General features: G+C 51.2%; 4 protein-coding genes across 4 annotated transcripts; all 4 read left to right on the forward strand.

The window, feature by feature from the left end:
• Positions 1 to 2107: 2107 nt before the first annotated feature.
• On the forward strand, positions 2108 to 2822 carry PG994_008729 (uncharacterized protein; the record flags this gene model as incomplete). Its single annotated transcript, XM_066860138.1, has 2 exons — positions 2108 to 2129; positions 2173 to 2822. The coding sequence occupies 2 exons, from the start codon at positions 2108 to 2110 to the stop codon at positions 2820 to 2822; spliced, it is 672 nt and encodes a 223-aa protein (XP_066713727.1).
• A 3622-nt stretch (positions 2823 to 6444) lies between these two features.
• PG994_008730 (phospholipid-translocating P-type ATPase) lies at positions 6445 to 10325 on the forward strand (the record flags this gene model as incomplete). The annotated part of the gene is made up of 3 exons (XM_066860139.1): positions 6445 to 8501; positions 8558 to 10243; positions 10289 to 10325. 3 exons carry the CDS (start codon positions 6445 to 6447, stop codon positions 10323 to 10325), a joined length of 3780 nt encoding a protein of 1259 aa, XP_066713728.1.
• Positions 10326 to 11040: 715 nt separating this feature from the next.
• PG994_008731 (uncharacterized protein) lies at positions 11041 to 11280 on the forward strand (the record flags this gene model as incomplete). The annotated part of the gene is made up of 1 exon (XM_066860140.1): positions 11041 to 11280. The coding sequence occupies one exon, from the start codon at positions 11041 to 11043 to the stop codon at positions 11278 to 11280; it is 240 nt and encodes a 79-aa protein (XP_066713729.1).
• A 2448-nt stretch (positions 11281 to 13728) lies between these two features.
• PG994_008732 (uncharacterized protein) lies at positions 13729 to 16008 on the forward strand (the record flags this gene model as incomplete). The annotated part of the gene is made up of 3 exons (XM_066860141.1): positions 13729 to 13810; positions 13897 to 15835; positions 15894 to 16008. 3 exons carry the CDS (start codon positions 13729 to 13731, stop codon positions 16006 to 16008), a joined length of 2136 nt encoding a protein of 711 aa, XP_066713730.1.
• Between the last annotated feature and the right edge of the window lie 1238 nt (positions 16009 to 17246).

Here is a 17246-nt window from a genome sequence, read left to right on the forward strand (position 1 = left end):
AACCTACAGACGGCTTTCAACAACGAAGTGTAACTTTTGCAAGGCGCTATATAAAGCCATCGGGCTGCTCACAGGCTCAGCAGGCGCATCAGAGCGATGGGCGCCAAGCGACATGCTTGACTAACTGTGGGAGACCCTCCAGATTCACCGTGACCTGGGAATCGCAGTAGTCGGCGGGGAGACTTAAGGTTCATACGTCAGAACGTCACTCATGAGCGGTGGTGGATGAGTGCTACAAGGTCGGCCGACTCCTTTTTGCATCTCCCCATGCATCATCGTATTTTTGGCTTTTTTCCCAGTCGCACTGAACTGCGCTGTTGTCCGCATAAGATCTAGCCAAGCCATGTCCGACGGCGTTGGGCCAGACATGCCTGTTATCTGTCATAGCATCATCATCACAGCAGAACAGCAGGGTTTCGACAAACTGAGAGCCTGATCTGGACCTGGCCCTTTGCCTGCCTTCATTGCGGCACTGAAACGGACACGACTGTCTTGGAAGTAGGCCTAGTTGTAAATCGCAGCCGGAATGGTATGATTGACTGACATGACAACGACGAAGAGCGCCGCAACCACAGTGGCTGTCAGTCTAGTCTTACATAGTTGATCTACAGTACAGTTTAATCCCCGAATCATTGTATGAATGTTTTTAGGTATGCATCTATGATCCTCCGCAAGGGCCCTCGTGTAAATCTTTTCTTATGCGCCTCTGCTATGGATAGCGAAGGTACATATATATTTATCCAGCGATTCGAGTCTGCGAGTGGCTTGCTTGTTCACGTATTTTGCCCCAGAATAATACGTTATGTATACTTGAAGCTCGACACCCACCGAACAACAACAATCCAGGGGTAAGTCATTGCGATCATGAAAGGGACTGGCCCCTCCGCATAATGCGCCAAAGGCTCCACTTGGTCGGCACTGTACATAAATAGCGGCGTGGAGTAGAGTGCCGTGCCGTTTGGCGACAATCGTGGGAATCTTGTAGGCTAGGTCAGCACTACGAGAGCAGCCAGAAATAATACTTGAGTCAACGCATCTGCCGCTTGATTTCGGCAGACTGCATCCTCGTACTTGAATGGTTTCTCCGTTTGCCGGCTGCCTGGTTAGGGAGGTGGAACGAACGCGGGACCGGGACAAGCGATGATGAAGCTGTGATGAGATGAATCCGATCAATTAGTCAAATGGATCTGAAACAAGATTAGACGACAATGATTGATGAACTCTGTTGAGATGCGGCGGAGGCGACAAGGTGAAACAACTTGTCAGCCACACTGAGTCGCATACCATTCATGCCAACACACGAACGTCGTGATTGGGAAGGGAACGGCATCGGACTATTGAATCTAACGCGAACCCGCCCCTGCAGGAGCACGTCAAGTCGGGACTCTTGCCGACGCGTTTCTACCCGACGCGACTCGGATTGATTGTCAGTGATAGCTTCAATGAACTCAATCACGGTGCAAGCACTCTAGGAGAAGCCACCTTGAAGGCTTGGAGAGGCTTAGACACTTTACGTGTAACGAGGGAATGCTATTATCTAGGATACATTCAGAATAGCAGCGACTGGCAGCAAACGAAGGGACGAACGGTCAGGAACGGTACCTGCATTAGCGGGAGCTGGACTCTAGCAACCTAGTCTTAGCCTGTCAATGTCTCCAGCGTCCCTCATGCTAAAATATGCGTTTGATCATATTGAACCTTGCCAATGTCTAGCCAAGCCAGGGGAAGTTCGGGGTTTCCAATGGGTCTGGATCAGTTGATTTGATACATTAAATTTGATAAAGCCTGCCAACAGTCACGAACAAAGGTAGACTAATGAAGAGGATATCCACCCTTTTTCCTTCTTTCCAAGCCTGTCAAGTTCGCATCCTCATTTCCGATGTAACATCATCATCAATCATCACCGCCGCCTCTCACCCACCTCGCGCCCACCACTCCATTCCAGCTGCATCCGGCTACAGATTGCATTTGATGCACCTTCCATCCCGCCCACCTCGTGGCTAGCGGGTCAAAGACAACTTGCTTCCTTTTTCCCCTTCCCAATACAGCGACAAACAAACAAACAAACCCGACTATCACGTCTCACTTCTTCACTAAACCACTCATCATGCTCGGAAAGTCTCACCACCGTAAGCGGCCCTCGGGTCGACCGCGTCTTCGAGCTGCTGGCAGACTTGGACGAGAACCAGATGGAGGCCTTATTACAAGAGGCCAACTCCACCATCTCGGGCAACATTGCTGTCTCTCAGGCCATCGACTTCTTCGAGCGTCCTCTCTCTCCTGAGTCCACAGCATCCACACTCCCGTCGCCGCCCACGTCGCCTCGTTCCTCCCGCCAATCCCGCCAATTCCTTACCTCGCTCTCCCCGAGGAACAGACGGAGCTCCGCCGAAGACAGAGCAACCGCATCTCTTCGGCGCCGGAACCGAGGGCCCGCACCCTCGCCCTGGAACAGGCAACTTCGTCCCCCCAACAGCAGCAAGAAGATGAACCGCGGTTACAAGAGAATCAGCCGGCCCTGGGGACTACCCTCGCCCACTGCCTCCCCGGACCTTCGCGACCTTCTTGTCGCCTATCTTTCGGGACTCTCGATGCCTCCTTCCTCAAATACCACAGCCACCAGCTCACCCGCTACGTCACAGCCCAGCTTCTCGCCCGCTTCTTCCATCTTTGAAACAATGGAATCAGAGTCCCCAGGTCTAGATCTACTAGAACCTTCGCCCCTCCGAAACAAGCGGTCAGTAGCGGCGTTTGGCAGACCTATCGAGGAGCCGGTGCACAACATCGGTGACATATTTGAGGTTCTGGGCCCATCCAATTAAGAATGCAATATGAGGCTGCACGACATCTGAGATGCGGTGCTTGGTCCCACCACTTCTTCTCATGGCATTCGGGTCGTACCACCTGTTGATCCGACTTCAAGTTGTCCCATACGGCAAACTTCTCATTAATTACACGGCCCTCGACCTTTTTGTTTTACAGTCGTCGTGCGGTACTGGCACAGCCATCGTCTTTCGTTACGGTAATTTTCTTTTACTCGTCGGATCCACCGAGGATCTGCTTAATGGGTTTTGGTCTGTAATTTGGAAGAAACGGCCTGGGAGCAACTTCTACAAATTCGGCTATGACACTACACTGAGAAAAAGGCGGTACTGTAATGGGGAAAAGGGAAGACCGAAGAGGGGATGCAAAGACTGCAACATTCGCAACCGCAAGGATTGTATAATGGTGGCTCTCGTTGGGGCGTTTGAGATATGGTTTTGAACCTATTACCATACTTGCACGTATGCTCTGAGGTCTACTTGCGTTATGGAACGGCGTTCAGGTGATTGGTTTTCATGTGTACTTATTTGATTGACAAAAGATACCCTTATACATAAGCAAATAACAATGTCTATCACGGTGCTGTAATCATCGACTGTGGCCGGCCTCGATTACTTAGAGGTTTGGCTGTCACGTATGAAACACATTTCCCTCTTGCGCATGCCATTTCGGTTTTGGAAGGATCCCAGCGTGGCGATCTTTTTGTCGATCCAAGGTCCCACACGCCCGGTCCAAGGCACATCGATCAACCTCTCAGCCGATATGGGGGTGAGCGCGCGAACAGACCCTGAATGGGCGTCTGTACCCCTGCTTCTGGGGCATAGATTTGTGGTAGAGTTCAAAGTTTATATATATGACAGTAGTCGCTGTCAAACAGATGCTCCCCTAGGGTGAACCAAATCAGGAACGGGGCAGGAGCAGAGAAATATGGTATCTCAACAATCGGGCGAGTTTTGGTTATGTAAGCTTGGACTTTCCTGCAATGGACCGATATAAGTACCTAATATTTGTCAGATTTTATATTGGCCTCCTAGCGGATGAGACCAAATGGGGAGGAGTTCCTAATGTATCGTCATGGCCATATTTTGCCCCTGCTTCTCATCCCTCTCACCCCATGCGTAAAGATGGCATTTAAGTCCTCGGTACTCGGGCCGACGTCCATACTCAGGTGTACAGCCCTGGATGAAATGCTGTCATCTATCACTTATAGTTCTCAGATGAGACACAAGGAGGTTGTATATTGACCTGGATACTTGAGTCCAAAACGATGGCAATGCAATGAGTATTTACACTCTTCACTCTGTTTACAATGTATGACCTCTCAGAAACTGCGAAAAAGACATATCTAGCACCTCCATGTCGCTGAGAATATATATATAAGAAAGATCGAGGCTCGACCGGGCGTTCTTTGGCAGAACTAAAAATTGGCATTAAAACAATTATATAACAAGGGTGGTATCAAGAGAAAGCACCAAATCACCCCTATCGGACGTGTCACCTACTCCTTGCGGGAGCGATCTTGGACCCGGAGAGACCCATTGGCCGTTGGGGTAATGCGTCCAGATCTCCTGCCGGTTGTAGCAGGAGGTGCATTCCTTGGTATCATGTCCACAGACGTGACAGCAGCGTGGGCTGTGTCCAGTTAGTAGTCTTGATTTACCGGAGCAAGATGCAGGCATCGAGAAGATAAGGGGGGGTGGAGAGGCCGAGAGTAACTTACTGGTATCTCTTGTCGTTGTTGGTATCACACGTGAGTCCCGTGTATGGGTTGATACTGCAACAGCTCCATGTTTCCACCCTGATTTTGGTGGTATCTGAGTTATAGCTGCTGCTGCTGCTGCTCTTCTTGCCCATGGTTTCTCTGGTGACTTCTAACGCCCCCAGGACATGCCGTAACATGGATATAGAATGCCCGGTTCTGACATGGTTGTGGTGGTGAGGCACCATACTGTATATATAATCGTTTCTCTGCCGCTTCTTTGTAGGAGTTGGATAGAAGTAAGACGACTTATTATTGACGTATACAATATTGGAGGCCGAGGTGGAAGAATGCCTTTATCAATTGTTGTCACCCAAGGCAAGAAAGGGTTTAACTAGAAGGAACCCGGTGGGTAGAGAGGAAAAGATGGGAATGGTGAGAATGCAACGGATTCTATAAGTCTTACGCAACATGATGCTGGACACAAAGGCAATATTAGAGTTCGACATGACCTCAAACCTCCCTGAGTGCATTGCATTGGGGTGAAGAAACTGTGAGTAGTGGCCATTCCAATTTCAGTGTTAAATGTTCCGATTGGAAATGGATCACGGCCCGGAGATGGTGATTTCTCGTCCAGGTGTAAAAGTGGCTCTGATAGTGGAATATTCCGCAGAGCATTCATTGCGATGCTAACCTCCCCATGCCCGACGCATTGCTCCTGGATGCATACTTTAGCCTTGGAGTATAGCCTCGTGTTCCAGAGTTAGTGGACTAGTAGAATGCAAGAGAATAGAAGGGCCCATTTGATACAAGTTGCAAGCAGTTTGCCTAGTATCAATCACCCGAAGGCATACAAACGCAGCCACATGTGCCTCTAATACCCCAGCTCGAATAGGGGTAGCTCGTATATTTATTAACCTATTATCTCAGCTCATTGATAAAAACTCATGTCTCCCAGTTTACGTCTTCTATATGATCCACAAGTTGGCAACTCTGAAGCATCGAGCACTTGCTGCCGAGGTGAAGAATGGTCTTTCCTCGAGGTCATACTAAAATAGTTGGCTAGGATTGAGACATGTGCACGACGAAGCCGGCGTGGAAATGCAAATGCGCATAGATGCACCATACTCACAACCTCTGGCGACACAGATATTAGGTAAGTAACCAGAGGCCGGCGTTTGATACATACCGATTCAATAATGAGTGTCACTGAGAGAAGAATAATGGTTCAATACGCCACAGATTCATTTATTTGTTAGCCACACGTGGCAGCTCCCCTTGCCTTTGTGCTTATCTTTAGTGGCGATCTCTTTTACTGTAGCTGCCCAGCTGACAGTGGGGGTAGCAGTGGTAGGTGCTGCTAACATTAGCATTCTCTCAGCTGTAGCAGTACCATATGAAACTCCACTGGAAGCGGCTGGCCGGCATGTCGGGGACATGATGACCCCAAGTACCCGAATTCCCAGCCAGGTTGATGCACGCAAAGGAAGAACCCGTCCGATTAAATAATAAATGATTTCAACGTGAGGTCTGATGCTGGCGTCGAGGATACAGCTTACATGTATCTGTAATCGGCTGCCTAGCACGCGACGACGTAACAAAATATCATTACCCACCAAGCTGCCACATATTCATTTACTGTACACTGAGTCGCATGAAACTCCTAGCCTCTTCGACGGCTCTCGACTCCTCATTCTTCATCTTTGTTACCTTTCTTGAACCCATTAGAGGACCCAGGAGTGTCCCCAATACATTACACTGCTCCATACCACACCTACACTCATTGCACTGCACTTGCAGACGATTTGCAGCCAAGCTACATCCAACCTTCCACCAATCCGAACCTTCTGATTCAAAGTACCCGTGCTTTCCAACCCGAACCACAATTATCGAATCCATCTTGGGCATGAACCCGATACGGGATGCCACCAACAAGTCCTTATCGCGCAACCGAGCCTCCAGATTCACCAGTCCATGATTCTGACTCGGATGCCGACCTCGACCTCGACCTCCAGGAACTAGACCCGAACACGGCCTCCGAAGCCACCGCCGCCAAAATTCTAGGTCAGAAGACGAGCCCGGAACAAAGAGCGCCACGCATAGCGCTCCGGAATCTGCGTATGGGGGGCCTGCGGCGAGGCGGCAGGTCGACCCGCGGCTATGGCGAACTCGGCTACGGGGCCGACGGGGACGAGGATGCCATGGGTCTCCTCGACGACGGTCAAGAGCAGCGTTACTCCGACGGCAGCGGAAACGGCGCCGACGATGCCCCCCTCCCTGACGAGCACGGCACCCGCCAACAACGACCCGTGGCGAAGGACAGACTGGGCCGGGTGAGCGCGGCGATGCGGCTACCCAGTTTCATGTCCACCGGCAGCGCCAACAACCCCAACGAAGATGAGGGCAGCGAGCAGGAGGACAACGACCCTTCGGCCTCCAGGTCTGTGGCTGTCGGCTCGACCCAATCGACCCGCTTTCCACCGAATATCGTATCGAATGCCAAATACACCGCCTTCACCTTCTTACCTGTAACATTATACAACGAATTCTCCTTCTTCTTCAACATGTATTTCTTGCTGGTGGCGCTCTCACAGGCTATCCCAGCCCTGAGGATAGGCTATCTTTCCACATATGTTGCGCCGCTGGCCTTTGTTTTGTTCATTACAATGGGGAAGGAAGCATACGACGACATCGAGCGGCGGCGGCGGGACAATGAAGCGAACTCGGAGGCATATGCCGTGTTACAATTCGACGAGCCCGGCTCACGCAGCGTTCAACCGTCACGCTCTCCCAGGAAGCTGAAATCGTCAACCTTGAAGAAAAAGGGGCGGCGTCAGGACCGAGATCGGCTGTCGGATATCCAAGAAGAGGAAGAGCAGATGCAGTGCGAAGGCCGTGGCCAACCTTCGTCTTCAGTCCGCGAAATTAGCAAAAAGGCCCGCGATTTGCGAGTGGGAGACGTTCTGAAACTGAGCAGGGGTCAACGTGTCCCAGCCGACGTTGTGGTGCTAAAGTGCTCTTCGGTGGAAAACCTTAATACCCCTTCGAAGCTACCAGTCGTCGAGGAGGAATCGCTACTCGTCGACACGGATGCCAACGATTCAACACCAGGGAAAGGAAAAGGGGTCGATCAGGGCGATGCAGGTGGCGAAAACAGCTCTACTGGGGAGACCTTCATCCGGACAGACCAACTTGATGGCGAGACAGACTGGAAGCTACGACTGGCATCTCCCCTGACGCAAAACCTGCCTCTTGAAGAATTTGTTCGTCTTCGAGTGATAGGAGGAAAGCCGGACAAGAAGGTTAACGAGTTTGCTGGGACTGTGGATTTGGTGCCCTCGCGGCAAGAAGCAGCCAATCCGCATGTCGATGGCAATAATGATCCAGATAAGAACAACTCGGCTGGCTTATCGATCGACAATACAGCTTGGGCGAATACGGTCATCGCCTCACAGGCCATTACTTTGGCAGTCATTGTGTACACCGGACCACAGACACGGTCTGCATTGTCCACTGCTCCATCACGGTCCAAGACGGGACTGCTTGAGTATGAGATCAACTCTCTCACCAAGATCCTCTGCGCATTGACTTTGGCCTTATCTGTCATCCTAGTGGCCTTGGAAGGATTTGGTAACACAGATGGAAACACTTGGTATATCAAAATCATGCGCTTCCTGGTGCTCTTCTCGACAATTGTTCCCATCAGTCTCCGAGTCAACCTAGACATGGGGAAGAGCGCATACTCTCGATTCATCCAGCGCGATTCAGGCATTCCTGGCGCGGTAGTCCGAACCAGCACTATACCAGAAGATCTGGGTCGAATCGAATACCTGCTGAGTGATAAAACCGGGACTCTCACCCAAAACGACATGGAGATGAAGAAGATCCATGTTGGGACTGTGTCTTATGCTAACGATGTCATGGATGAAGTGACATCCTATGTCAAACATGGATTCACTCCCCAAACAACCAAGCTCTGGTCACTCCTTCCTCGGCTTATACCACAACTTCCGGCGTCACAGCAACTCGGCAAAGGCGTGAGATTGGTTCAAGAGTACGCGATGTCGTGCTCGCTCTTGCGTTGTGTCACAATGTTACCCCCACTACCGACGAGGAAGACGGCCAGACGGTCACATCATACCAAGCGTCGTCACCAGATGAAATAGCCATTGTACGCTGGACCGAATCCGTTGGTCTTCGGCTTGCTTACCGTGACCGCAAGAGCATGACCTTGGAGTCGACGGTGACGGGCGAGATATTGGTTCAAGTGAAGGTCCTTGAAGTGTTCCCATTCACGTCCGAGGGGAAACGTATGGGCATCATTGTCTACTTCTGCGAACAGAAGAACGCCCCGGCCAACCTGGACAGCGGTGAAATATGGTTTTATCAGAAGGGTGCCGACACAGTCATGACCTCCATCGTAGCTGCGAACGACTGGCTGGATGAGGAGACGGCGAACATGGCACGAGAAGGTCTGAGAACTCTCGTGGTGGGTCGCAAGAAGCTATCAAATGGCCAATACCGCGAGTTCTACAACAGTTACCAGGAAGCATCTTTGGCCATTAATGGCCGTGATGCCGGGATGCAGCGAGTTGCTTCACAGTATCTTGAGCGTGATCTCGAGTTACTAGGCGTGACTGGAGTTGAAGACAAACTGCAGCGAGACGTCAAACCATCCTTGGAATTGCTACGCAATGCCGGGGTCAAGATCTGGATGTTAACGGGAGACAAGGTCGAAACAGCAAGATGTGTTGCCGTCAGCTCCAAGCTGGTTGCTCGCGGGCAGTACATCTATGTGGTCACCAAACTTAAGAGGAAAGATAACGCTCAAGACCACCTTGACTTCTTGAGAAGCAAAACTGACGCCTGCCTGCTCATCGATGGCGAGAGCTTGGCGATGTTCTTGACGCATTTCCGAACCGAATTCGTCTCGGTGGCCGTACTGTTACCCACTGTTGTGGCCTGTCGATGCTCCCCTACCCAAAAGGCGGAAGTCGCCAAGCTCATTCGGGAGTACACCAAGAAGCGGGTGTGCTGCATTGGCGACGGTGGAAATGACGTGTCGATGATCCAAGCCGCCGACGTTGGTGTTGGTATCGTCGGAAAGGAGGGGCGACAAGCAAGTCTCGCAGCCGATTTTTCCATTGAGCAGTTCTGTCACTTGACCAAGCTGCTTGTCTGGCATGGCCGAAACAGCTACAAACGGAGTGCTAAGCTTGCCCAGTTTGTCATTCATCGTGGTCTCATCGTGGCTGTGTGCCAGACTATGTACAGCATTGCAATCAAATTCGAGCCTGAGGGTTTGTACAAAGACTGGCTTCTGGTCGGATATGCGACGGTTTACACAGCAGGTCCAGTCTTGTCCCTGGTTTTGGACAAAGACGTCGATGAGAACCTCGCGAACCTCTACCCTGAACTGTACAAGGAACTTACGTCAGGCCGCTCGCTGTCTTACCGTACCTTCTTCGTCTGGGTATTTGTGTCCATCTACCAGGGTGGCATGATCCAGGGCCTCTCGCAGATTCTGACCGAAGTCGACGGACCCAGGATGGTGGCTGTCAGCTACACTGTGCTTGTTCTCAACGAGCTGCTCATGGTGGCCATTGAGATCACGACCTGGCACCCGACGATGATTTTCGCCATTGTTGGCACCTTCTTGTTCTATGCAGGATCCGTGCCTTTCCTGGGCAGGTACTTTGATCTCGACTTTGTACTCACACTGTAAGTTCTAATCTATTCTAGAAAGCTATTCACTGTACTGACCAGCCTTCCAGGGGTTTCCTTTGGCGAGTGCTTGCCATAGGGGCCATCTCCCTGGTTCCTCGTACGCGGGCAAGTTGATTAGGAGGACGATGAAGCCGCCGTCGTATCGGAAGGTCCAAGGGATTTAAAAGGAGAAAGGAGGAGACATGACTACTGGGTAGGAACATTTTTAAAGAGCCTATCTAACTCTGGTGCTTCGTTCGCATTGGGTCGGCGTTAGCGAGGGATGATTGATGTATTCTTCTTTTGTTTTGGGGGTTCTTCTTTTATGTTACACAGCAAGCATAGCATTAGCCCGTTTCTGTAGACTTCGAGCTGAGCGCCTTCATGCGGTAGACCAATGCAAGTTTCGAATACCCATCAACCTGACTGATATCTTGCGGAGGGAATATGCCACGTCGTAAGGGTAAGTAAAGTACCCCTGTCAGGCAGTATAGTTAGTTTCGCTCGGGTCACAATTCAGAGTGAGGAGGGTATCCCTCTTCCCGGGTGTATCGCCACCTGTATCGCCGTGACTAACCTAAGATATATTTGAATACCTGGCAGGGGATCATTTGTTTATGCTTGCCACGTGGTACAATCTCTCGGCCATGAAAGGGCCGTAGTCGCTGGTAGTACTATACTGACTTTTGCTGTCGTTTTATGCTTGTACGACTGAAGCTGCCTGCTAAGACTTGAGCCGAGGCCCAGCTATTCACTATCATTGGATGGATACAGCCATTGCGTGGTGGTATCCCAGTGGCGTTCTGGGGACAATGGTATCCAACGCCAACGCGCCAACCCCGCAGAAAGGAGAGCACATGGCTTCGGATGGTGTCGAGACTATGGAGAAGGTGGTGGAGGGGGCGGGAGCTATGACCATTGAGATTTCGTCATTCTTAGTTAAGCGCCAGCCGACTGGAGCTCTTTCCGGGGCTATGGGCTCCAAGCAAAAATGGCACGGCACGAGACAGCCCAGTGGGTCCAGTGGGGACACGAATCAGCCAACCTTTTAAACAATCATGAACAGGAGTGACAATGGCCGAGAACATATGAGAAATGTACTCCGATCACACTTCTAACGTTTATTCGAGAGCTTATATGGTGTATATCGGATTGTAGTGGTATAAGCTTCGGTGCTGGATCTGGTTAGTCCGGAGTCTTGTCCCGAGCACTTCTGGACTTGAGGCCCAGTCCAGTGGCTGGCCCACTACCCACTCCCCCAAGCGAGACGAGAGATTTGGTTCGGTGCTTTGGTGGGATGGCAAGACAGAAATCTTCCCACCCATAGACACCCGACGTCACGGACTGAGTAATGTTGGGTAGATCGCAAGAGCAGATCCCGGAAGACTCAATCAAGTTCGTTGTTTTTTTCACATAGTCAATCATGTGTTCAATGTTCGCGTATTTGTGTGTGTGCATCTATGCTTGGCAGATCAACTTGGCGACAGGCCTGTATGCACAATACATGTAGCAATATACTGGACATGATATTGCTACAAGAGCAAGCACTGCAGAGACATTGGCATGCAGTAATCTCGATGTTGGCAATTGGCCTTAAGCTAGCAGCTATGTACATACAACCCTCCTTGGGATACTGTGGCACCATCTGCACCGACTGGGGGGTCAAGCATAAGCGGGCTCGAACATGATGTCTGTTCGGGTGCAGAGTCACTAGATCATAGAGAGAAAATGGCCAGACAACCGTCTGTCTCCCCGTACCTACACTGTTTGAGCGGGAATTGAAATGAATGGGAACTTTCGTTTGCTTATTCAGCTGCTGCTGCTATGCGGCGGGTAAAACGACATCATCTTAGGCCTGGAACTGATGATGATCGAAAGACAGGTTTGGCACCATCCGTTTATGATGTGTGCCGTATCTACAACCCCAAGCTCGTAACTGGAAGGACGGCATGAGGATCAACGGGGAAAAATGGTCATTTGCCCTGTGCTGAGCTGAAATCTGATTCCAGACTCAGACTCAGGTACTCGATAAAACTCAACGGCCTGGGCTGGGCGTGCGGCCAAGCGACAAGCGAAAGTAGACAGGGGTGAAGTATGCATGCTTTTTTTCGTCATCACCAGTTTTTTTTTGTTAGCATCTCATCGCACTTTCGTTAGATATCGGGCGGTGGACGGGGCTCTGGTGCTAACAAGGGCTACTTACCTAGTCCCGCAATCAGATCCAGCTAAGGACGAACCCCCCGCCCAATCCCCCCATGGGTAAGATGAGGTTAGGCCAATCCGCAGGCACCCGGCTGGGGTTATTTAGGTGGTTCCGTCTTGCCCATTGCCCAACCACCGAGCTACAATTGCTGCCAGGCCTGCCCTAGTCGCTGGAGTGGGGTCTCTGGGGGGTCGTTGGGATAGCTCTGTCTCGCTGGCTTTCCGTGCTGGGCAATGGGCACAAACAACATCACTCTAGACCTCCCAGCTCTGATCGGTGGTACCTTTGCAAGCTGCAAGAGGGATGGCATGCACTAAAATGCCCCGAGATAATTGGCCGCAGTAGGGAGAGAGCTCAGATGCACAGTGACACCATCGCCTGCACAGTTGGGTTGGGCCGTCTTTTTTAGAGGAGAGCTCGACAATGGGCGGTTGTTTCGACTGTTCTGCGTACAGTACAGTACACACACTCTCTCTGAGAGCGAGCAAAGAGGCGACGGAGCTCTCAACCTTGAAGACAGACAGGCGACCAACATGCATTGGGATGGATACTACTTCGGTCTCTCCTCCTTCCACTCCGTCTTCAATCTCCGCCTCCACCTCGCTGCTACCTCCACTGTCTCCAGCTTTCCTGCTGTAACTCTGTAAGTCGTATTTCCCTCTTTCCCATCCTCTCCCACATACCACATCACCTTCTTCTTAGATCTCGTGGTTGTTGCACGTGAAGTGAAAGCTGTTGTTTGGTTCTTCAGCAATTGGAAGGCCTCTTTCTCGATCTCTCTCGTACCCTTCCCCGAGAGCTTTTCTCTGATTCCAGACTCCTCTTTACCTTTTTTTCTCTTTCTCTCAAAGCCGATCAAGGAGTGACGTCTAGTTTCAAGCCCGGTAAGTAAGCAAGCGAGGGAGCTCTCTCTCTCTAATCACCTCGGACCGGGGTCTCTCCCTCCGTTTATCCTTCGCATTTTTTATTCCTTTAGTTGCGTGCCTCGGATCGGGATTGCCTTCTACTGGCATTTGGATCTTGGAAGGTTCTCTTATCCACACTGCATCACTCTTCCTGCCTTGCTTAGTTTCCACAGTTGGGTGAGGTCCGAGTCCAAAACCCGGGTCTTGGAAAGCTGCGTGAACAAAGTCAAAAAACTTATTTCATCCTCTTTTACCAACTCGTCCTGCGCGCATTGGACTAACACGATCGTCTTCTCTAATCTTGTAGCCCTCCTACCTTTTAACCAACTCCTTCTTCGCTCACCCTTCGGTCTCTTTACCTGGCTTTCCGCAGCTTGTCGTCGGCAGTCAGTATGAGCGAAAACGGCGGCAGACCGGCCCGAGAGGTCAAGGACCACTTCCTGTTCGAGGTGGCGACCGAGGTTGCCCATCGTGGTAAGTACACACCCACCAGAGATACTGCTTTCCCCCGGTGTCTTCCTTCCAATCGGCTCCCAGAGACTAAAATGCGCCCCATGTAGTCGGTGGTATCTATTCCGTGATCAAGTCCAAGGCTCCCGTTACGACAGCCGAGTATGGCGACCGATATACACTTATTGGCCCTCTCAACCACGCTTCGGCCGCTGTCGAGGTGGAAGAGTTGGAGCCCACGTCACCCGAGTTGTCTGAGTCCATCGAGGCCATGAGGAACCGGGGCATTGGCATTCTCTATGGACGCTGGCTTATTGAGGGCGCCCCGAGGGTCCTTTTGATCGATACCAAAACGGCTTACAAGTACTTGGACGAGTGGAAGGCGGATCTTTGGAATGTTGCCAGCATCCCTTCCCCTCCTGGCGACAACGAGACAAACGAGGCCATTGTGTTTGGTTACCTGGTCGCGTGGTTTCTTGGCGAGTACGTCTCGCGCCAAAAGACCAAGGCTGTTATTGCCCACTTCCACGAATGGCTTGCTGGTGTTGCGCTGCCGCTGACCAAGAAGCGCCGCATGGATGTCACAACCATCTTCACAACCCATGCCACCCTCCTCGGCCGTTACCTGTGTGCTGGCTCGGTCGACTTCTACAACAACCTTCAGTGGTTTGATGTGGACGCCGAGGCCGGCAAGCGAGGCATCTACCACCGCTACTGCATTGAGCGCGCCGCTGCCCACGCTTGTGATGTCTTCACGACCGTCTCTCACATTACCGCCTTTGAAAGCGAACATCTGCTGAAGCGCAAACCTGACGGTGTATTGCCCAATGGGTTGAACGTTACCAAGTTCTCAGCTATGCACGAGTTCCAGAACCTGCATCAGCAGTCCAAGGAGAAGATCCATGATTTTGTCCGTGGCCATTTCTACGGGCACTACGATTTCAACCCCGAAGATACACTCTACTTCTTCACTGCAGGCCGTTACGAATTCCGAAACAAGGGCGTGGACATGTTCATCGAGTCTCTGGCCCGTTTGAACCACCGGCTCAAGGCGGCAGGCAGCAAGACCACTGTGGTGGCATTCATCATCATGCCTGCCCAGACCTCGTCTCTGACGGTAGAAGCCCTTAGAGGCCAGGCCGTGATCAAGTCGCTTCGGGATACCGTTGATGTCATCGAGCGCGGCATTGGTCGGCGCATCTTTGAGCGGTCACTGAAGTGGCACGATGGCGACCCGTTGCCAGACCAAAAGGAGCTCATTACCAGTGCAGACCGTGTCTTGCTTCGCCGCCGTCTATTTGCTATGAAGCGACACGGTCTACCCCCCATTGTTACGCATAACATGGTGAACGATAGCGACGATCCCATCCTGAACCAGTTGCGCCGGGTTCAGCTCTTCAACCACCCTACAGACCGCGTCAAGGTCGTATTCCACCCAGAGTTCCTGAACGCGAGTAATCCTGTGTTGCCCATGGACTACGATGATTTCGGTTGGGGTACGCACCTGGGCGTCTTCTCGTCTTACTACGAGCCTTGGGGCTACACCCCGGCAGAGTGCACAGTCATGGGTGTCCCAAGTATCACAACTAATCTGTCCGGATTCGGTTGCTACATGGAGGAGCTGATCGAGAACTCGAGCGACTACGGTATCTACATTGTGGACCGCCGCAACAAGGGCGTGGACGACTCGGTCAACGAGCTTACGTCTCAGATGTTGGAGTTCTGCCAAAAGAGCCGCCGCCAACGTATCAACCAACGGAATCGAACCGAGCGACTTAGCGATCTCCTCGACTGGAAGAGGATGGGTATGGAATACGTCAAGGCGCGACAGTTGGCCTTGCGACGGGCGTATCCTGCATCCTTCAGCGGAGAAGGCCATGAAAGCGAGGACGACTCTTTCGGTATTGGCGACCAGAAGATCTCCCGGCCGTTCTCTGTGCCCGGATCGCCCCGCGACCGTGCGGGTATGATGACGCCTGGCGACTTTGCTAGCTTGCAGGAGGGCCATGAGGGGCTGAGCACTGAGGACTACGTGGCTTGGAAGCTTCCGTAAGTGGAATGACCCAGAATGTGATGGGGAAGAGAGACATAACTAACTGTGAACTAGTGAGGAAGAAGATCCTGATGAGTATCCCTTCCCTCTGACTCTGCGGACCAAGCAGAAGGGAGGTATCTCGGGGACAGCTAGCCCGCTCGAAAGTGTTCCATTGAACGGCAACTAGGCTGGCTGTACGAGAACATCTGTAGACTGGACGGATTCCTCTAAATTGGAGCTTAGAGGATCAAAGCATGCGCTGACGAGGATGAAGGGGCACGATTGAACGACGTTTGGGACGAAAGGATGTGGCTAAGAGACATGAGAGCCCTGCATAGCCCTCACTCTCACTTTCTCGTCTCCTTTTTCGTTTGGCCTGATTTGCATAGCACTCACTAAAGATTAACGCATTAGCTGGCAGTTGAGTGGGCTGTTTTGCTTCGTCCTCTTGCCTCCCTCAACTACTATGCAACAGCAACAGCATTACGAAGCATAACAACAGCATAGCTTTTTCACTTGTCCCCTTCATCCGTTTCTCCTCGTCTGCGTTGGTGTGTGTATGTGTGTCGGGTTCTCCTCTTCCCCGGCCCACGTGTGTATGAATTATTATTGTAAAGTGGTATTGATTGGTCGGGTTCGGGTATTATTACTTACCAGTATTATAAGTGTGTGTGTATGGTTTGGGACTCGGTGTTTATAATCAAAATGGAATTAAATATTCAATGACATCCGTCAAGACTTATGCGTGTGTTTTCAGCAATGTGCGACTCTTGTTTATTATCACCATGTTATATAGCCTAGGAGTGCATTTTGCTCTGGACCATAATTACGATAAATACACACATAGGATTCAGCAAATTAGGAAAGGCACCATCATGATCGTTGGTAACTTTGAAATATTCAATCTATCAACATCGAATCTGCTGTCAATCTTGTCCCGGGCAACTTCTTCCTACCCCTTTGCCCCCCTTGTCCGTCATCGCGACCAACGACAAACAAATTAGGCAAGCAGCAACGAAGCCTGACAGGTCTTATACGGCTGCAGCCACCTTTAGAGAGAAACCAAATCGAATAAAAAGATATGACGAAGAGAAGAAGAAACAAAAAAAAATCCGGGTATACGTATGAAGAACCATCCACCAGCAAACTGCTGCCCCCTCTCGTCTCCTTATTGCTCCAAGCCAAAGGCGAGCATATATATGTGTATACCTCCTGTGCAGCGGCCGTGGTACTTTTTCATCTCATCATGAAAATTGTAGTGGTACATTGAAAAAGGTGATTTGGCATGAGACTTTCCTTTTCATATCGCTCCATAGATTAAAAAAAGCCCAATAGTTTGTCTGGGCCAGTTCTCCCTCCCTCTCCCCCTTATTCTGCCTACCGCACCTGTAGAGGCGCTCTCATCTTCTGTGGTATGAAATTGAC

Source organism: Apiospora phragmitis (assembly GCF_038363925.1).
Source record: "Apiospora phragmitis strain CBS 135458 chromosome Unknown utg000008l:1.0-3514335.0:1.0-3519231.0, whole genome shotgun sequence".
Taxonomy (NCBI): Eukaryota; Fungi; Ascomycota; class Sordariomycetes; order Amphisphaeriales; family Apiosporaceae; genus Apiospora; species Apiospora phragmitis.